This window comes from Corapipo altera, unplaced genomic scaffold (genome assembly GCF_003945725.1).
Source record: "Corapipo altera isolate COAL_440 unplaced genomic scaffold, ASM394572v1 1, whole genome shotgun sequence".
Lineage (NCBI taxonomy): Eukaryota > Metazoa > Chordata > Aves > Passeriformes > Pipridae > Corapipo > Corapipo altera.
The window spans coordinates 20,510,871-20,534,187 of record NW_020884873.1 but is presented as its reverse complement, the minus strand read 5'-3'; the positions used below and the strand labels follow the sequence as shown (position 1 = coordinate 20,534,187).

General features: G+C 36.7%; 1 protein-coding gene across 7 annotated transcripts in view; it reads right to left on the bottom strand.

The window, feature by feature from the left end:
• ANKS1B (ankyrin repeat and sterile alpha motif domain containing 1B) overlaps positions 1-23,317 on the bottom strand; it is a 423,271-nt gene that overhangs the window by 264,962 nt on the left and 134,992 nt on the right. For all 7 annotated transcript variants that reach the window (XM_027666829.1, XM_027666823.1, XM_027666799.1 and 4 more), the window contains one exon: positions 8,991-9,127. In XM_027666829.1, the coding sequence (XP_027522630.1) occupies positions 8,991-9,127 (137 nt within the window). The remainder of the gene's footprint in view (positions 1-8,990; positions 9,128-23,317) is intronic.

Sequence of the window (23,317 nt, the reverse complement as noted above, 5' to 3'; positions counted from 1 at the left end):
TCCATTCTTTCCATTCTCTGATCAACTCACTCCTACTTCAGAAATTTTCCATTCACCAGCTTCCTTCCTTCTAAAATCCCATTTTCTTTCTATGTTCTCGTTTCCCCTTTCATAGGGTCACAGAATGGTTTGAGTTGGAAGGGGTCTTTAAAGGCCATTAGTCCAATCTGACCTTGAACACTTCCAGGGATGGGGCATCCACAACCCCTATGGGCACCTCTCTTGTGACATTGCTTCCATAACTACCTATGTTACTCTAAAACAGCCTTCACAGTATCCTTGCTGATTTCAGTTCTACTTGGTCTTCCAAAACTCGGTTCTCTGCTTTCTCTGTGGTTTTGTCATCAAGATCCCTCAAACAAACTCTCAAATGGTCCTATCTCACACTGACCTTATCAGTCACTATATCCCTCATTGTCCTTCAATGCATCCAATTCTAGCCACTGTCCTCCCTTTCAAATACAACTTTCACATCACTTTTATGGTTTCTGTCTTCTGTCTCAACATCCCAGCATACCACCTCTATTTCTCTTTGTCTCTTTTCCTCATGTACACTTACATAAATGCCCAAAACATTCATAATTTTCTTGGTAAAATACAGCCTGTCTCCAGTACCTCAGTTTGATTTGCAGAAATCATCAGGCCTGATACATTCTCATCAGTCAATGCTGCTGCCAAGAATTATTTGATTTATAGGATCTGAACTAAGGTGATCAAGTACCCTTGAAATTGCAAAACCTGGAGATTACAATGCACCTGGGTTTGATTCATCTATGTCACCTAGAAGTGAAAGACTACCTCGAATTATTACTAGAATACTGAATCAATTACTCTGTCAAGCCTCAAAATACCATTTTAAACAAGCTGAAGACACATTGTCTTTTTAATAAGGTAATATAATTTTCTCTTTTTTCATTTCATAGAACCTTATCTTAAATTATGACAAAAATTAAAAATAAAATACAAGCAGTTTCAGCACCCATCTTGACATTCTTGTTTTTACTTCCCAACATCTTAATTTAGTTTAAAAGTAGAAAGCAGAAATTACACAGAGGCTGTCAACTAATATATCTCAAGCAGCCATACCAGGGAGCTTACAGGATCATGGCGGGGAGAAAAAAAAAAAGAAAAAGGGAAAAAAAATGCTTTAACTGGTTTTTAACTGTAGATCCTTTTCAACACTAAGAGCATTATGCATTCTGTAATTTTTAATGGCATCATAGTGTCAAAGTCCTAGAAAGTTCTGTTTGACTTACTTTTAATTTAGAGACAGACACCACTTGCATCCTGCATGAGCAGCAAGTGCATACTTTTTTATAGTAATCTCATGGCCCATCAGCACATTTTGATCATTCCACTGCCAATGACATGCTCAAGAACGGCACAGACTCAGCTTTTTTCTGTAGCCTGTGGTTAGGAAGTCATGCCGTGTGGCTCCAGGTACCATACAGACATAGCGCTTTCTGTTTTCCTCTGTGCGTGATATCCCAGCTCCTGCCTTAGGAGCCCTCCACCGGAGTATGTAATTAAACATCAGAGGGTTGCTGCCTCCTTCTACCTGTGGTCTTATCTCAGATGACAAATCAGATTGGAAATAAATACAGGAAAAACCATTTTCCTTGCCTTCTACTTTTATTTCAATTGCAACCATATTGCAGCTGTGGGTTGCGAGGAGTAGCAGTCCTGAATGCTAAAAACTGCAACACCTTTGTAGAGGTTTCTCTCCTTGACAGATGTGACCAGATTTTGAAGAAACACCACTATACCTATCCTGGGGAAACGTTGGTTGAAATGAGCTTCAAATTTCAAGAGATAAATTTGATAAATAAGAAGAATGTCTCAGCTACTAAAATTTCCTAAGATCCAAAGATTAAAAAAAGAAGTGTTGTTTTGCCTGAAACAGTTGGAAAAAGGATGCAAGGCCATTTTCTTCAAAAAAGTTCAGCTTCTAGCTGTAACACCCTATTTTGACCTGCAGATTATGAAAATTGCTTATATCATATTTTTATACCACAAATTTTGAAGGGCCAAGCTGATGGCTGGTTTTTTAAGCTGCATGCTACAGAGAACATGCAAGTGTGAAAATGGGGTGTATTTTCAGATGATGATAAAGGATTAGTGAATAACTAAGGTGCTCAATACCATCCCATACTACGCAGAAACAAAGGAAAGTGCTAAGAATCTGGTGATACCCATCAAGGCATTATAGGTAAGGCTTTAATCTTCCAAATTCTGAGTGTGTTACTATTTTCAAGCATTATGTGTAATAGGGCAGGGCAACTGGTATGGATTTGTTCACACCCCTACCATTAAACTTCATCAGGTGTCAGAGAAGGATCTTTAAAGCAGAATCACCTACCAGGAATGGTGTTTGGTCCATTCAAATCCCAAATCAGGCCCAACAGCAGAAATGTTTGGAAAAAGAGAAGGGCATAGGACCAAAATTATACCCAGGACTGTGTCAACAATTAAACAGTATAGATGACAACCTTACAGAGCTAAAAGCCCATTTTACTAGTGTTGTATGCAACTTTCAGTATCTGAACTATCATTATGCTCAATATTTCACCTGGTCTGTTTTAAGTTCAGATAGGAAAAATGTTCTGTTCTGCGTATGACTTGTGTTTATATCGAATCAGGAATCACAGCCTAGAGAATCTCTCCAGGTAAGCAACCAACTTCAACCAAGGAAGACATATGCATGTACAAGTGATACTCTAAAAACTTAACACTCTTCACAGTAGAGTGTTATTCTGCTTTAATTTATACTTGTGTTTTAGCATCCTGTTGAACCTGTAATTAAATGCACTCACACACACTGTTTGCTGTTTTCATTAGTACTGTGTACTGGGTAGATGTGTTTATGTTTTCATATTATCTCAGCTCTAATTAAAATAATCTAAATAGAATTATATTTTACAGTTACTTGTCAAAGGAGATCTCTTACAATGCATCTCTTTAACAATATTTTGTTTAATGTTGTTATTAAGTAGTCACAAAGTATCCATTATGCTCTAAGGATTTTTTTTCCTAATATTCTCCTCTGGAGCTGTTACATGTCTTCTACAAATTAATTCTGTGGTAAAATGGGCGAGTGGGGGGTGTGGGAGTGTGTGTGGGGTGTGTGCGCGTAGGAATCAGTCCTGTGAGACAATTACAACCACAACCTTTTTTTTGTATTTGGTACTCAGTATTCCAGAATAAAATAATTTCCTAATGCCTGTCCTATTTTCAGTCATGTAGAGATGAATTGCTAACCACATCTTAATGGCACTAACAGTATACCTCTAACTTTGCTTTGCTCTCCTTTTTAAAGGGCTATTTAGGAGCTTTATATATGTGCTTCTTTGTTTATTTATTTCAACATCATTAGAATGAGAATACATCAAACTGTGTGCAGTAGATTTGTACAGACATTCTCTGTCACATAGACAGAGAATATTCTGAAATACATTTCAATACCTAGAATCAAGGACGCTGACTGCTGCTAACTACCTTAATGTGTCTGCAGCCTAACAGATACATGCAACCTTGGAAACACTATGAAATCCAGAAAAAACATTCCAGACCAGGCACATAAAGGATGAGGACCAAAACTATTCACCTGTGGACTGTAGAATACATCTTTATTTTGGTGGGTTTGGGGAATGCTCAGCACCTTCCAGAACTTCATTAAAGCACGTACACAGGGCTGGCTTTTACCTTGGATATGATGGGTTTGATGCCCCAAAAATCATTACTCTCAGTAAAGATTTTTAAAATCTTATTTACCTGTTGTGCTAAGCATGGACACTGCACATGGTTGCACAAAGTCCAGCACCAAAACACAGCAGAAAAATGAGTGTGCACCCGAAGAGGAAGCACAGTGTGCCCACTCAGCATTTCTCCATGGTAATTTTCCTGGCTATTCCCTGCCTGGCTGAGTACATGCAACTGGAGCTGAGCACAAAAAGCGCTTCATAGGAGAAAGCAGGTCCTTGCACCCCAGCTGTCCTGTGATCTCATTCAATAAGTGAGAGAATTTATTGCATAACTGTGTTCACCAGCCCTTCTTTTTATGATAAAATGTAACGAAACAAACTTTTTTTATGTGTTGGAAAACAAGTACAGTAGATACAACAATGAGTTCTCACGTTCTTGTGCACAGGTGCAACAGCTGGCAGAGACAGGGATGTGCCAATTCAAGCTAAGTGTTAAAAGGCATGCATTTCATTTGTGAACAAGTAAGGATACTGCAATAAGGTCCCGGCATAGGGGAGAAACCAGGTGGAAATAGTTTCACTGTTTCACCATGGGGATATAGTGACACTAATCCACTCGAAAATCCTGTTTACAGAACCATTAGTTCTGAAAACTTATTTTCTGGAACTGTGACTTTCCAGAGCTTCCTCTAAGATGATTTGTTTGTTTGTGTTCAAAGTAATTCCTGCACCTATCTGAAAAAAAAAATTATATATAATTTCATTGAATGTAAATTACTACCACTTTTTAAGTCAACCAGAGAGGCTCTGGAGCACATAATCTCCTAACAGCCGGTCTGTCCATTTATGTCCAGGTTGATACAGGCATTGGAATGTCACAGTCCCTGTATTTCCCTATGCCTAGATGAAGCAGGTGAGAAGTCAGAATTCGGTTTTAGGAGAATTGGCCCAATACCCACAAGTGAATAGCACCAGCAAAAGAAACAGTCTCTTAGGGAAAAAAAGTTGTCTTCCTTCCTCTATGGATATAGCTTATTTGTTCAAATGGAGCTGAACAAGTAACTAAGTAAGGAGAATCTCACTAAATTGAGTAGCTAACACAAAAAAATACATGAAGCATCACAAGTAGCCCAACTTTGTTCAGGTTTCATCCAAACTGAGAGCTGTAAGAACTGTGATAGAACAAGCTCAATTTTACTATCACTTACTAAAATTCCAGTCTGATAAGTTATAGTTGACTATATGTACTAACGTAACTGAGTTAAAATTTGAGAGAGACTTTACCTACTTGGTCTCCTATCACATCTCATTTTTGATCCCATGTGCTGTTAGTATACTCCACAGAGGCATGTATCTTTAACCTGAAAGTGTATTATTTTCTCAAAGTCTTCACTAACTAGCAATTCACGAGTTAAAAACTTAGTAAGTCTTGTCTGGACAATCTAGAAAAAAAAGATCAAGCAATTAAAAAACTGAGCTACATTCTGTTTGCTTTTTCTCTGCATACATGCAACTTTTCAACAAACCCTTGTTTTTAGAGACTCACCATGGGAAAATTTGAAAACAAGAAATATATTTGCAAAATGCTAGAGCAGAAGTACAAGCCTTAGCTAAAATGCACAGCTAAAAGAGTACACAGATCCCTCAAATACTGTTAAATACTGTGCCATTTTCAGGACTGAAGGTAGTAGAGGTGGGTGGCACAGTGGCACTGAACCTAATACTGCTTCTGAGAGCTCAGTTAGTATCCCTCCAGAGTACTGCACTGTGCCAGGGAGATAAACCATTTCCATTAAAATGCCTTCAGTTTTAGTAATATTACACTGAATTGAATAGTTGAGACATATCCAAAGAGAGTTTAAAATAGATTTTAGAGAGCAATGGGATCTCATAAGGGACAAGTGGTGTGTCACAACAAACTGCAGGTTTCTCATCTCAAAATTAATCATAATTAATTGAAGAAAGGATAAATTTTCAGAAAATTGAGTGAAAGGTTGGGGGAAAGTAGAAATTCCCAGCCATGTCTTGAGATAGCATGTATTTTTATATAAGAAGGGAATAATTAGGGCCAGGTTAAGAGGGAACTGGAAAGAAAATGAAAAAAACAAGTTTTGAGTCCACTCTGAGGAATCTCTTAACGTCCATGATCCACCCTTTGTGTATGAGATTGTTCCTGTCTCACACTTCCCAGCTGTGGTACGTTCACCCTGTAGGTTGTCAGTGCAGCATCACAGCCTCCTTCCTCTTCAGGGACCCCATGAAGCACGTGTAGCTGACAGGGGCCCCCACAAGATGCACTTGGTCTGTGAGGAGAGGGCACTGCACTGTGCTAAACCCCATATTCATACAAGCATCTTCAAAATCTGTCATGTGTTAAAGCCTGTATATATGCCCTGCCATCACATGAGCTGGCACACACTCCTAGAAGGAAAAGGTCAAAGAGGTAGAATGATCCCCACCTCTGCCTTCAAATTTCAGAATTCTCTTTTTCCCCTCTCTGCCACCACCTGTCCTCACCAGACTGGTGGGAGGAAAGAAACTTTTTTTTTTTCTGCTGCTGATTGACAAAATCAATTAGGTCGGAAAAGACCTCTGAGATCATTGAGTCCAACCTATGACCGAACACCATGATGTTGACTAGACCATGGCACTAAGTGCCACGTACTGTCTTTCCTTAAACACCTCCACAGATGGTCTGATTTTACCAGACATCTCCACCACCTCCCTGGACAGTCCATTCCAATGTCTAATCACTCCTTCTGTTAAGAAATTCTTCCTAATGTCCAACTAAACCTTCCCTGGTTACAGCTTAAGACTATGTCCTCTTGTCCTGGTTACACAGAAACACAGTGTCTCTCCTCATGGCTAGTAAACCATTACACGTACAACTCTTCAGGAAAGATAAGGTTATAAATTAAAGTAAAAATAAGGGTTGAAAGGCCAGACTTCCCTGGCAGTTTCATCCAAGCTGCCAAAGCCTGCCTAGTGTAAAGCTGGCTGCTGAAGAGTTTCCCATTTTGCCTTTCACTGGCACTTTCCTGTGCTGGATCTGCTGGACATGAAACGGGAAAGGAATGACAGCTGTTTTGGAAATTTATATTATCCCTGGCTTAGATCTGTTCAAAATCTATTTATTTTGCTAGAAAAATGCAAAGAGGCCCTGGCAGCCAACAGAAAATTAATTATTTTGCATACATTGTGTAACACTATTCATTAGTTTTACATGAGTGGTGAGAGGTCAGTCAGGAATAGAATCCCATTGTGCTAACCTTCAAAGAGCTTGCCATGTAATTGAATGGAATAAAGGAATTAAATATGCAGGCAGAATTAACACTAGCGGTTAGCAAACAGCACATTGCAAATATCTACAACTTCTTTGTCTAAATTCTGGAGTTGAGATCTTGGGGGAAGGTGATCAGATAAGCAACAAAAACAAAAACAAAGAAGAATACTGAGGGGATGTGGATTAAACACATGCAGAAAGGTATCTGAATGCTATAGTGCATCCAACTTCTCGTGTATTAGCACACAGACCTACAACATATATTATGCACCACTCTACATGTGCCTTTCTGCTGTTGTTTTCTGTATAGAGAGCATGCCATATGTAGGGCCACATAAGAGACATTTTAGAAAATGTGGTAAAGCTCTGACCATATATATCACACAGCTCGCTTTTGTTCTGCAAAACGATGAGAACACTGGGAGTCAGTATGGTATGATCTAAATTTGAAAATAGCTCCCCAGAATCTGCCGAATCCATTCAGAGTTAACTAGCAGGAGAACATCACCATTCAGTGTTCTGGGTCCATCTGTTGGCAATATCATGATGGAAATAGCTTTTTAAATGCTATTTTCAATAAGCTATCATGCAACAGCTTGTTCCAACAATATTCCAATACCTTTCTGTTTGTTTGCTATAAAAAACAGCTCAGAGGAAAGGAGGCATTTCAGTACTATACTGATGTAGGGTGGGAGGGACAGAGACACTACAGGAACCAGCAAAGTGAGAAACAACTATAAAAAGAAAAAAGGAGAAGAAACTGTTATTTTAGACCTCCTGCGATCTAGATTTAAACCAGAATGTGGAACCCAAACTACAGTAGTGTCAAGAGAGGGTTGGTCTGCACCCACCAGTCACTAGAATTATTGTGCAGTAACAGTGTCAGTCATAGGAAACCCAAGGGCTCCTAGACACAAATGGTTAGTACACCTAGTGATTGATTACCTTCAATTCTGCAAGACTTGCTGAACTGTGTGCTCCAATGAGTACTGAAAAGAAGATTCACCTCCAACATTGTAACACTCAGTTGTGTGGTACCAAAACAATCTGTCCTACATAATTCTTCTGAAAATATAATGTATCTGTCAGTTTACTTCTCAAGTAAAACAAATGCCAGTGACATGCTGATGATACATCACTAGCATCAGAGTGGCTTAGTTGCAGCTCAGCAATAAAGAAGAGATGACTGCATTTGAATTGGTAGGAGAGAAATAGAAGTTCTTTTGGTTTACACCAAAAAGTTTCACAATTATTCAATTAATCATGCAGTTGTCACAGCTAGCTTTGGCACATCTAATGTCACAGCTTTTTAAACAAGAAACCAGATCATCCTAAGGTTTCTTCTGACCTATGTTATCCCATGATCCTGTGGTTCTAAAATTAACTGCTCTGTGCTAATTACCTCTATACTACTAAATCAAGGTCTACAATGTATTTCTTGTAAAGTTTTTATTTTTAAAGGCTGAAGTCCTTCAAGAATCATAAGGAGCACTCAAGTTTCGAACAAATTATGCATTTTGTTTCCCCAGCAGTATTAGAAATATGGATAGTTGGGAAGGATGAAAGTTGAGAAAAAATACTATATGGGAAGGTAAACTAAAGAAGTTATGAAACATTGTAAGTTCATGTAAATGGAGATGCAGAAAGAGGAAAGTAAACCTGAAAAAGCCATATGGAATTAATAGTGATAAAATCAGAACATATACTGGAAAGAAAACTAATAGTACGTAAAATTACAAAATATTGCATACGGACTTCATGATTAGTGCTACAAGAAAAATGTACTGCTAGCTCTCTGTACATTTGGGCTCATTCATAAAATATTTTATCTTCTCCTGCTATCAAGATTGCTTCTTAAATACAAAACGTATTTTGTGTTCTGTTTATCTGTCTTTGGCCTACTTGCATGCGTAAAGCAATAACGCCCTCTTAGAACGCATGCATCATAGCCTGCTATTAAAACAAAAATTACAACTAATGAGAGGATGCTTATGGTGAGCACCTACCTGAGGACGTATAACTTTCACTATGTTTTTAAGTGCAGTGTCTGGTGATGGAGGAGAGCAGTCAGGTGTTGGGCCTGTAGAGCTGTTTCTATGGTTACCAGATCCTGGTGCGGTAATTGCTACCTGAGGTGCATTATCTGTGAACAAAAATAAAAATTATGTGAACTTACAAATACTTCATACATTTTAAAATAAAAAGTAATTTTGGAAACAGAACACTGTTTCAACTTACAAAACCTATTAAAATTTAAATATATTTGCTAAGGAATATATTGCATCTTGACACTTATTTTGTCAATGCATACATTCATTCTATGTTAAGGCAAGATACACCATTCTCTCAGTACCTAAACAAAATGAAGTAGAAACTAAGCGCAAATATTTTACTTCCATTACCTTGCATTAGCAACTCTGAATCCAAGTACTATCACTACAACAGGAGTGACTTGAAAGGGAAATTTATAATGTAACTCCTACCTCATCCTGCTAAACCGTAACACATACAACCCAGTCCAACACGTTATATAAACACATATTCAACTTAGAGTATGCTACTAGCCATCATCAACAGCTTTCCTGAACATTGTGATCAGTGTAACTGACCAGCAAATATTAATTACATGAAAGTATACTCAGTTTCTCAATTAAAATTTGCATCCTCCATAGAGCTCTGCACTGCACTAGCTACCTTTCCAACAGTATCTCAGCTAGATAACCTACAGCTGGCTTAAAAATGTCTACAAACATGTGCATGTACATGGAAAAGTGCTGTTTGGACATATTTTGCTCTTACCATTTTATGGCACTGTGAAGGACCATTCAAAGGACTTAAAATATCATTCTTACCTTCTCTAAATGTTCTTAGTGCTTTTTGATCAATGTAAAGTTAGTGAAAATTAGATCAGAGTATAGAGAGGACTATGAAATAGCTTCCCAGCTGTGATTGTAGCTGAGCACCAGAATGACTTAGCAGGAGGCCAAAAACTCCACATTACTTCATGCCTTTAGAATTGTATCAGTAAAGAAATGCTTTAGTTCAGCTTCTGGGGAAAATGCCATTGCCTGTGCACGGCTATGGTGGTCTTTACAGTGTCTGTGAATTTATCAATTACCTTTCTTTGTCAATCACAAAGACATGTGCTCCATGCTCCTAAATGTGCTGTAACAGCTGTGGCTCTGCTTTAAGACAATGATTACATTCAAATCTTATGTGTGGACCTCAACTGACAACCTGCAGAGTTCAGAGGAGAAAGGCAATTTACTTCTGATTGCGATGGTTCTCCAACATGTGCTTCCACTCTGTGGACAAATCATCTCCAGAAGAACCCAAACACCAATAAGCAAAAGCAGTTCTCTTAAGCTGGAGAATTTTTGCCTGACCAACTTCTGCAGGTACACACATAAGCTCCTCCATCTGCAAAAGCCAGAAACGCCTCTGTGAAAGCCGTGACAGAAGCTTCTCCCTACTACCTGAAAGAATTCTTGGAAGTGTAAAAGAGAGATCGAAGGGAAGGAAATATCCAGTTACATTAACATAGGATAAAGAGGAATAGTTTCAAGAGTGTAGACTTGATGGCCTTTCCAACTTACAGATACTTTCATAGCACGGATGATTCTAAGATACACTTCCTGCAGAAACACTGTGTAACTGGATGAGGTCTTAAAGTTTCTAATCAAATACAGACTGACGAATAAGTCTTCTAAAATAACATCAGGCTGGAATGTTTCAGCAATAACATTACATTATTGAAAGTGTAAACAAAAGTTCAGATGGCAGTTTGGTAGACATCGAAAATGGAGACATCCTGTAGATAACCTCAGGTGTTACCTGACATCTGACAATCACCCTCCCTGTTGCAGAAAGACAAGTCCAACTCTTTTAAAAAGTATCTCATCAAAACTGCCAGTCCTTTAGGTATGCAGTCTTAACACACAGATCAGTTCTTCCTGAACCATTGCAAGTGTGCACAGAAATCCTGAATCTGAAGTAATTTATTTCAGAAATTAATAAACATGTGTTAATACAATGAGTCAAAACAATTCTTGCACAGTCTTAGAAAGGAACTTACAGTAAATCCTCACAATAACATAGCTGATGTGGAAGATTTTTGATAGCACTTCAGAAAGCCTTAAGTCCCTCTTATGCCTTCCCATCTGACCCAATCCCTAACTTTAAACCTGGTCACGTGCACCATGTAAACAAGTATTCTGTGATTTGAAAGCCCAGCTCATCAAAGGAGGGACAGGGATTTGACAAGAAGAGACCCCCTAAAGACTTGCCATACTCTGAAAATCTCATAGTGAGGATGAAGTGTTAGTAGCACCTTAGCTGAGCTGAAAGTCTCAGCCTCTTTTGCTCCAGATTATAAAATATTATCTTCTTTCACTCTATGGAGAGACTCATCAATAGATCAGCATCCATGAACCTCCTGACTGAGGAATCAGAGAGCTGCTTTAGGAGAGTCGCTTTAAGAGAGTTCTGCACTGTGCTTGGGCAAATATTAAACAAGGGACTATACTGCTATCAAGAAATGTGGGAATACAGGCACCATCTGTAAGGTAAGAAGTACGTTCTAGAGTGAGAAATGCTCCACATGAGTCTAGCTAAGTGTACTTATTGCACTTCTTTACTCACTAGTGTGAGAAACAAACAGAATTATTGTCTCTGACAAACAGCTAAATCTATAAAGAGTACAAACTCTTCCGCAAACTGCTTCAGCAGTCCCTGGCCCTTTCTGTCACTATTTCCCTGGGTGAGCTTAGCACAGCTGCCCTTGAGCTATTTAGCACATGAAAGCCTTGTAAGTGAAACTGGGGAGTCTTGCAGATGCAGAAGTACCTCAAAGATGGATCACTCAAAGGACAGAGAGAAATACAGACTGGTGCTGTTGGTAACAAATACAGTTCTCTGCCCACCAGTTTATTCAATAATTACCTCAGCTCAATTTAACCCCACTTTAAATATGCAGAAGAGGTTAATAGAGGGGTCAAGTTATAAGACTTCTTGTTGACCCTGCTCAATGGTAGCTCACTGAAGACTAGGTTTTGCCCATAAATACAGTCCCACACAAGTGGCATCGAACTGACTGGGAATGATGTTCTTGGAAGGGAAATTTATTTGAAGTCATTCATGAGGGGAGGAAGGACCGTTATATGCTCCACTAGACAAGTGGAGAAGAAGAAATTCTCCAACTACAGTGTGTGAGTACAGCCATAACCAATTCAGCAACATACACAATATGCAGCAATCTCAGAGAAGAGTAGTTACAGTCTTTCCTTCCAAGTAAAATTAAGTGGCAACACAAAAAGAAAAAAAAGGATCGTGTTTTAGAGTCTAAAAATAAAACTTTGGAAAAAGAAGCCAAATATTTTTCTTTGAAATAAACAACCCAGAAAGAAAATCCAACTGCTCAGTACTTCATGCCTTCCCTCATTTCTCAACAGGATAAGTGTCTGACATGTAATGGTTCCTTGTAAACAATTTCTTTATTGTGGACAGCTGTTTATTTTCACAGTAGGATCTTCCCATTAGGCAACCAATAATGATTTACTACCTGGATCTCCATCAGAGAGACAATATAACCATCAAATAAGTTCCTGCAACCAATTTGGAAGACTTGTCTGTTTATGTATACATTACTTGTAGTTTCATTAAAAATATATTTAAAGGTATTTTCTTTTGTAATTAAATTACATAATTTAATTTTCTCTTTCTCTGGTGACAAAACTAAAGCAAGCTTCTTTTTCCCTTTTCAGTAACCATAATGGCAATACTGCAAGTTTCAGGGGAACATTTCATGGGAAAAGGAACTTAGAAACTTTAGAAACTACCAAATTTACTCAGAAAAGATTAGCTCTCCTGCTGAGTTTCTGATAGGTGCTATAGAAGGACCCAACAGGGAAGTATTTATGGCTGTCATTCTCTTCTAGTTCCCAGCTCAAGTTGGAACAAACTAGAAGATGCTTCTGTATAAGTCAGATAACACCAGGCTCCAGGGATCATCTAGCAGCTAAAAATTAATGAACTGCAGCATGCTTTAACAATATTCCTCCCTGCCTCCATCACACATGAGAAACTGTCACAAGGTTTATGTAATTGGAGTTTATTCTGATTTTTAAAAATGGTTAATGAGGACTTGCCATTCTCCATTTCCTTCATTTCAGGGCAAAGGAAACAGAATAGAACAAGGATAATATACTACATTATGTTTTCTATGTCCACAATAACCAAAATGATTTTTTTTAAAGGTTAGAAGAACTCAGGTTTTTGATTAACAGGACTCATGTAATGTGCACTATGAAAATTGCTATGCTGATCTACATCCTGGAAAACCTTACTAATTTCCTTTGTTTGTGGGTTGGTTGATTGACTGATTGATTGATTGATTCAGTATACAAGATTTAAAGGATAGAAAGTGTTACAATGCAATTACAATCCCATTTACTATTAACGATCTCACGGATATATGAAAGAAGATGGTGATTCTTATTTCTCACAGGATTAGACAGGTTTCCACATCTTAATCTTAATTTCCAGATTTCGATGTCTCTTGACATTCTATTTGCTACTTTTCCTAATTTTTTAAATATTTACAGGAGGAGCAGACTCAATATTCACAGCAATGGTCACACTAGTGCTTCACACAACTCGTTTAAAAGCTGAAGGTCAGGTTGTTCCTACCACTTTTTAACAACCTTTTACTCTCAAGCAACTCTAGCATTATTTAAATTACAGTAACACATAAACCTGTGCCTTGACTTCAGCTACACTAGAACTTCATAATATTAAATCAATGCCACCAAATCCAGAAACCCAGATTAGGCTTTTACTGGCTGTCCTGGTTTCAGCTAGGATAGAGTTAATTTCTTCTCAGTAGCTGTTAGAGTGCTGTGGTTTAGATTTGGAATGAGAATGGTGTTGATAACACACCATTCTCTAAGTTTTCTCTAAGTCATGTTTGTCACATCTATCCTAAGACCAAGATCTTTTTTCTTGTCTCATACTCTGCTAGTGAGGAGGCATGCAAAAGAAATTGGGAGGGAGCACAGCCAGGACAGGTGACCTGAACTAACCAAAGGGATATTCTACACCAAGAACATCATGTCCAGTATAGAAACTGGGGGGAGTTACCCCTCAGAAGTGGGGCCGATCCAGGTTTGGGAAGCGGGGGTCTGGCATTGGCCAGCCCATGGTGAGCAATTGTATTGGGCATAATTCATTTTTTCACTTATCATTATCATTTTCCATTATTACTGTATTTTTACTTTATTTTCTATTATTAAACTGTTCTTATCTCAACCTACAAGTTTTACTTTGATTCTCCTCCCCATTCCACTGGATTGGGAAGGGGAGAGAGTGGTTGAGTAAATGTCTGTGTGGTGTTTAATTTCCAGCTGGGGTTAAACCACAACACTGGCTTTTTTCAGTGATTCCAACATTTCACCAACAATTGTTTTATACAGTCTTACAGGAAAATGATACATAGAAATTGAATAGCATTGAATAAGAAGTAATTCACATAATTATTTTTTTTAATTTACAAATTCAAGAGGTTTTAAGTCACTTCATATGCGAAATATTTAGTTTTTTACAGCACCTTTTTATGATAATGTTAAAAGAGGAAGGAAGCAGCAAGAAAACAGAAAATCTCAGAAAATCTATTTTCCCCCAACTTTCGTATAGAATACATTTGCAAAAAAGAGAGATGCTTTTTGAGAATAATGTTGTTTTATCTATTATCCAGTTCAATATTATTGAAGCCTAATTAATGTAAGCCTAGTTATCTTGGTCATAAAAATGTTTAGCTCTGAGTGCACACTAACCTCATGTCTCACAGAAAAAATATTATATAAGAATTAACATCGTAACCAATCCCTTCATAGGAATAAAAGATGGCTCTACTATCATTGAAATGATAAGTACTCAGTAATTCATTCACAATGCAGTTTTTCAGTACAAAAACAATTTCTGAATAAAATGAAAACAAATTATGTAATATGTTATATATGTCTATCTAATAATACAGATTTTTTAACCATCATGGTAAAATAATTATGGTAATTTTTTTTCTGAAGTGTACAGGATAACAGGATTTCAACAAAAGAGGGGAGTGCAAGGAGCTCTGATTCATGGATATGGTGACTGCATCGCACTTTTAAGGATCACTCAGATTTGAGTCTGGAGAGAACGAGGTAAAAGTGAATGTGTTCTTCTTCTAGTATATTGTCAGAGCAAACTAAGGTGTTATTCCAGGAGTATATCCTAAGATGTCAGGCAAAAATATAAAAATATTACCTATTTAACTGAAATGATTAAAAAATCAGGCACTGGGAATTTTGCCTTTTCCCGTGCCGTGTGCCATCAGTAATCAGTTTCACGTCGTCTTTCACACGGAACACTGCATAGAGAAAAATGGCTTTCGTGGATAGTAACAGACCATAACACCACAGTTCAACAAGTGTTTCATCGACATTTTCATCCCACTCTCCATGTTCTGTGAGGACAAACTGTTCACTGCAACTTTTTTAATAGATACTTTTTCTCACAATGTACTCAGAGAAAAGGTATTGTATGTATACAATGCCACAATATTAACTATCAAGCAGATACCAAGTATACCAACCAGAACACTTCTTACCACATCTCAGGAAGCAAAATATCAAAAGCCACAGGCAGCCCATATTCCAGAAATATAATTAGATTTCACCTCAGAAATAAATCTTTCAAATGGAACACAGTTAATCTATTTTCCTACTTTCATTACAGAAACATGCTAGGATCCTTATCAAAATCTACAGTTATGTCTGTATTAGCTATTACATCAGTTACTTCTACAATTTAGTGTAATGGCAATGGATCAGCAGATCAAAAGCAGTTCATCTGCATGACATTCTATTTAGAATACATGTGGCTTTAACTTTTAGCACTACACATCATTCTTATTTATTCTATCAAACACCCCCACCATATATGATCCTCACAGCTTCCAGAAGGACCACCTGAAACGGAACTTCAGATCCAAAGGAGTCTGGTTTACATGCTCCAAAACCAGCCTGTGACTGAAGCAATGAATAGTAACTATGGATGATGATTTATTTTATATTCACATCCAGTGCTCTGAGCCAAAATGCAAATGTACCACCTATTTTATTTCCATATTCCAGTTATTTGTGGAGTCACTTAAATACTATATGCTCAGATTTACAATTTGCTATAAAAGCGGAAGAAACGTGTATTTAACTTTAGAGGTATGGACCAGTAATAACCTAGAACCACATTATATACTACACATCTAATGCTGTGTTTAAATATATATACCAAATTCTAAAACATCTGAAAATATAATATTAGTCATGAACAAAACACTTAAAGCACAAAGGCTAATCATTATGACCTTGTAGAGCATTATAATAAAACCTCAGGGCCTGAACAGATTTGTACACTGCAAATCTGGGAGAGAAAAAAGACAAGGGTGGAAAATTATTATGCATGTATATACATATGCATAAATATATATAGATACACATGCACACATAAATAGACAACAACTCCAAAGGCACACTATTACTAGCAAATAACTTCCTCAAGCTCTGCTCCCTGTAGAATATTTCATGCAATATTTCAAAATACTTGAAGGTAGGTCAAAATCCTGCATCTGTTTTGGACACCTCAGCATCAGAATAAAGCAAAAAATGTGAATAAAGGTCCACATAGCTTGGTGTTGTCAGGGCTCAAAATGCTTTTTAGTGTGGTATAAAGACAGACTTAAGTTTGATCAATTATAGCAGACTCAATTTGCTAGACTATTAGAAAACTACTGCAGAAACTCTTATGGCAATTTCAATAGCTTGGGAACTGTCTGTATTAAAAAATGCTGGAATGCCTTTGTCTGTACATGTTATACGTCCTCTTAACATCAAATGTATTACATGAAGGCAAACAGCTCTGAAAAGAATATGGCAATGTTAATCTTCTGTCTTGGACAGAAATCAATCATAATCACAGTAGAAATCTTGGAAACATACAAAAGGAGATAATATGGAAATAGTACTATTTCTGGAGGATCAGTTACCAGTGACTGAATTTACATACATCTCCTTGCAGAGGACAGAGCCACCAGAATAGCTAGTTTCACTGACTCATTAAGAAATTAATACACTAATGTAGGTCCACATTAATGTGTGGTACCATTAGGAGCAGGTTTTAGTGCTTTTCAATAAAGAGGGAAAGATCATCAAGTCCTTTTATAAGCTTCATAACTGGAATGAAAGAATTGCCACTTCTAATCATACTGGAGTCATAAAACAGTATTTTCTGATTCCTGTGATAATCAAATATATGGAAGTTTTATCAGGGATATGCTGATATCCTCATACTGAGGAGAAGATCAAGAAACTTGCCCCGATTATGCCTCAGGGAATCTTTTCTATTGTTGCTGAGCTTGATTTAAAAGTGAGAGAGAGATAAGTCCACATGAAGAATCATGAAAATCCAATTCTCTATGATAAAAAGAATTTGAACCCTGAAGCTTACAGAGGGCTCATTAAAACAAATCCCTTTCTAAGGCAGAGCAAGGAGAACCACCCCATTACTCTAAAACATACCCATGGACAGATTTCAGTAAAAGACTTAAAACAGTATGTCTGTATGAGGACAGCACTACTTGGGCTCAGTCCATTCATTGTGGGTCAATCTTGGCTGCTGGATTCCAGTAGCAGAAAATTTACAAAGCAGGAGCCCAAGGTAACAAGTAGAAAGGAACTAACAAAGACCCAAAACTGAACAGAGTAGGTCACAAAATAGTAGGAATCATCCTGATTTGATATAGGGATGCCATGTTTAAGACTTCTTGGATAGCACGTGTGAAAAAAATGGTGTCTCCTGTAAGTGGTGGACCCACTGCAAAGATTCACAGCAACTGTATACAGTAAATTAAGGTTTGGACACTTGGCAGGGAGCCAGCTTCAAACCATATCAGCAGTTTATACAGAAATCCAGGAAAATATTAGAAAATCTCCTATTTTGTCAGGTAGATAACAAAAACATTCATGTTACATAGTAGCCTTGATTGAAGGACTAGGCAATTTTCCATAGCATAGGATTCAGCTTTAAAATTGTTTTAAGTTGACTAAACTTAAAACATGGCATAACTCTAGGAACTATAGATAAGGACAATCATGTATTTCAGAATTTCAAGGAACAAACATTACAAGAGACATTTCAAAAGAACAGATGGAATACTGAATAACAGAATCAGTAGGTAGCTACACTGGATGCAGAGAGAGAACAGTTGGACTCAACTGTTTGAATTTGCTCTTTTGAATTTGCTTGGTTCCCACACACTCAAACCCGAATAACCATTGTTCTGAGTAGGACTGTAAATATATATCTGCAACTGTCTTGCTGAAAGCACTCAAAGCTATACCTGACCCAATCTTGGATGTGGCAGCTATTTCAGGATTGTATTTGGAATTAATTACCAGTGAAGTGCATTCCAGTGGCAGCGGGGGGTCTGCTTAGTTGTTTCTGCATCATCCAAGAGAGTTGGGTATGACTGTTATCAACTTTTTATTTCCTCTAATCACCCACCTGCACAAATAGAACTTTGGAACTGCTTCAAGCTTGCATAACCCTTGTAATACCAGGCAACTGTCTGGAAAAACATCTCTCATTAAGTACTAATGAGAGATGATGGGTGATTTCCACCATTTCCTGAGTAACCTTCTGAGACTGTCTCTGCAAGCTGTTGATGTCTAATTGAGCATTCAATAACAATGCTACACAGTTGCCATCTACCTTTTTTTTCGGTGTGTAATGGCTTTTTTGTATGTTTTTCCATATTTAAAAGATTTGTAGTGAAATGGTTACATTTGTCTATGACAGATATTTCACAGATTTCTACATTTGTCTGGATCAGCATGTAGGCATCATATTTCTGGAAGTTAAATGAAAAGCATAGGGTATAGTTACAGGTGCCAAATATTTTTTTTTTATTTAAGCCATTCACTAAAAACTGGGTTGCCTAGTAGCCTTGTTAAACAAAAAAAATCACCCCAAAAAAGAATGGTACAAGTTGGGGATGTCTGTGCTTATTTTTAAATTTCACTTATCAGTGAGAGACCACTGCATGTGGTCATATGCATACCTTAATATATCATAAAGCTTCTCCTATAACCTAAATAAATAACCAAACTGTGCTGTGCAGAAAAAGCATTCTACTATTACAAATGCAATAGATGATTAATGAATTAGGCTACGTTCTCAAATTACTTCAGAATATAAATCACAAAAAGTGGTGAGAATAAATACACTCAAATAATTTAAATAATACTGGTGATAGCCGTACACCCCAGAGATCAAGCTCAGTTAGTAAATAATTTAAGCGGGCTTAAAGATTAACCTTCCAATATTTATCTACCTACAGCTGCAGTGAAAAGCAATTAACGGAAAAACTATATTTTCATGAGTTTCAGTTCTTCTGAAGTATCAATCTACTAATAAAGCTCTTTATCAGAACACCGAAGTCAAAGAGCTAAACAAAAATTTTAAGCCTGAGAGACAGAAATGGTGTTTAGTTCGCTAGCGTACAATACTAACACGCAGTCAAAACTCAGGAATTCTTTAAAGTCTTTGCTGTTCAATTTGAAAGGAATACTGAAACATCTGTACCAGAGTGGACCAGCTAACTAGTCTTATATATTGCTCTGATGATGCCCAAATGATTTAAGAAAGATAAAGGAAATACTGTGGATAATTCTGGAATATCATAATATGGTTTCCAACCATTAACAGCTAATGCACTACAGCATCAGAGTTTCAAAAAACCCCCAAACTCTGTATTTTTTAATTTCCAAATCATCTCTTTTATAATATGCCAAAACAATTTTGCCATATTTTATGTATTTTATTTATACTTAGCATTTTCTTCCGAAAAACACTCAAATTCTACCCTTTATCCTAATATTCCTGCATTAATTTATTTTCTATCTTCTGCAATTTAGATGAAATTATATGTTATAACACTGTTATATATTTAGACATTATTAAGCTTACCTTCTGACTGACAAAGCAGGATTTACATAACTTCTGCTCTGAGTGTTTAGAATCTTCTCGACACTTCAGCATATTTAATTTTGCTACTGTCACAGTTTTCTCTTCTTATTTTGGTTTTAGGTTCTCTAAGATCCACATGCTAGCTTTGCAGATTTTTAAAAATTCTTCCCATTAAGTGTTACCACTAATACAACCTACTACATTTCTTACAGTCACCACAGATATAGACTTTGGAGATAGCATGGAATTTTTGAGAGCTGCTGTTAACTATATAAAGGAATGATAAAGATAGCACAAAACTTTGCATATATTGAAGAGGCATGCTATTTTTTTTGCTATTGATAGCAAAGGAATAAATCTCAATTTCTAGGCCAAGCAGCTTTGGCCCATTTGTTTGATATAGAGCCAAATCAGTATATTCAGACAAGGAGGAGTATAGCAGGACAGTGGGACAGAAACAGAGAGGGATTATAATTAAGTGGAAACACGGGCAGTTGACAAGTTTTCTTAACATCAAGTTCTTAAAATACATCAAAGAATTACAATTAAATCCCACTGGAATACAGATAAGAATTTAACTAAAACAAAAGGTAGGATTCGCACTAGTCCTGTCACTCTTACTGCCAGAACTCCTAGCCACTAACAGCTTCCTAGTGCAAATGCCATTATTCCATTAGAACATGCATCACAAATTTATTCCACATTGTGTTTATCAGGTTGATATCTAGCAGTTGGACAAGTAATTTATAAAATGTATTGCTTTTTGTTTGCAATGACTTCACAAGGCATTTAACACATTCATTATATTGATTAATAGCAAATCCCTGTTGAAGTTATTACAGGTTGGGTGAGAAAAAGTCTGACAGACAACTTATTTAATTGATCAGAAAAAAGTGGTTTTTTCAAATTTTACTTACACAATATTCACAGAAAGTTCTTATAACTTTTCAGCATATTGTAAGATATAAACAGATGTAAAAATAATGGAAATGCACTTAGAAAAAAAATTTAGTTTCAAATCCTGTATTACTGGTAAGAAAATGGTTTTAATTGTACTGCACTATTTATGTATCTTCCAGCATGGAGGGAATGATTTCTGAAAGAGAAAGGACATGGAGTGAACAGCTGGAGCTAGACCAGAAGGCATATTCTTACTAACAGAATAACTTTTGATATCATCACCCAGAACAGTTACTGCTACATACAGTGATATACTGTATTACAGAAAAAAACCTGCTCTGGAACAAAAAAATTTGTAATGGTCCATCTCAAGACTTCTCCTGCTTTTGGAAAACAATAAAGCAACTGACTTTTAAAATATTCTTTCATATGGGTTCTTCCAAATCTGCAGTATTTGAAGGTATAAAAGTAAAAAAAGGAAAAGACTAGTTAGATATCCCGCTGCAGTAGCAAATTATTCTATTATTAATTCCTATTAAAAATATGCTGCATCAATATGTTTGTGGATTGGCAGTACAAATCCATTCCCACCCCATTTTGATATGTACCAAAATCCTACATCTCTTGCATACTTCTAATTTGCTTTTGAGGTAGTATAAGAAGAAAATGGTATAAAAAGAACAAAAATCAAATCCCTGTAAAGTAACAGAAGAAAACTTTTTGGCAGCAAGCTACAGACTGCCATCAGGACTAGCAGATGTAGAAAGGGAGACAGAAGCAGAGAAAATGGAAGTAATTGAGTGTTTTATATTTAACTTAAAATAGAACAGGAAGGATTTTTTTTTTTTTATAAAATGCAACACTGATTACTTTCACTAGGAATCAATGTTTTTCTATTTTTTAATCATTTCTGACACTGAATAAAACAAATAAATCTGTTCATTATGTACAAAATTCTTTTATTTTAGTAATTGCTTAATATTTTCACAAATATTTTGATTTTAACAAAATTTAGCAAGCTATGCCAAGATTTCTGCTTTCCAAATGTACTAAAGTTAAAACAAAAGTTTATTAAAAAAACTGCATAGAACATACCATTCCCATTAAAAAGTGAGTTCCCAGTGGAACATAGTTAAAGGTATTAAAATGTTACATACAAAAACTTTTTTCACAAAACTACCACATTTAAGTTGTTACTTACTGGAGAAGTAAAGACACTAGAAATGGGATTTTTTTTTTCATACTAAAAGATAGTATTTGAGATCTGATTCAGGTCAATGCTGAAATAAAATTCAGTTGATTGTATGATATAAGCTAAAATTATATCCTGATTTTGACACAGTCAGTCACAAGAAATATTCTCCTAAAAACTATCATTCAGAAGAACCAGAAAATCTTTTATAGCTTATTTGATGGTGAGTAAAGGGATGCATTATTGTTGTTCTATGGCTACTGGAACTGTAGAAAAGAAAGCAAGGTTACCAATTCCATTCATATAAAGCCATCAACCCTTCACTAAAGTATTTGTAAAAGCACAGTAACTGTGTGGCAGTAGATGATCCCTAAAGAGAAGAAACGATGGAGAGCAGGGAGGGGTAGCAGGCACAGATGTGATGCAAAGGCCTCAGTATCTGCCCATTAGCAGTGCCACCAAACCATAGTGAATATTTGACAAATGATTTTCACCATATAAAAACCCATTAATCCAAACTGATATCCTTTGGAAAAATATCTCAGGACGTTTTCATCAGAAATACTTCTCTGAGCAGGATGGAAGTCCTGGTGTGTGTTCGCAAGAAAGACTAGGAAGAAAAAACACTGCAGGACAGGTATCCCACAAAGCTGATTCTCTCACAAAGTTCATGGGTCCTGCTGAAACTCAACATCATTCTAACAGAACAGGGCAGGGATTGAGTTCATATTTCTTGGTCTGGCATGTACCTACTACTGAACAGAATTCCCATGTCCTGTGATACAGATATAGTTGCTCATATAGCCTGGTACTTAGGGTTCTCAGCTTGATCTTCCACATCTCAAATTCCACATAGAAATAGAAGGGATTGCCCAACTCATCAAATCTAATACATAAATCAAGGGCAATCACATAGTAAAAATTGTGCTACAAGACATATAGACTACATCTACAGCAAGTAGTAGTATACTCCCTAATAAACTGTATTAATAAACTTGCAACCTTTAATACAAAATATCAAAAAAACCTGAAAAACTACACATGGAGTAGGAGAGATGAGGAACATTTTTAATGTCATAACTTTCAGCAACAGCTGAGAATGTCTAGATGACCCTCAGATACGTATATTGCAGTGTCTATCAATTAATCATTCAGAGTTGAGAACCATCCGAAATTGAGAGA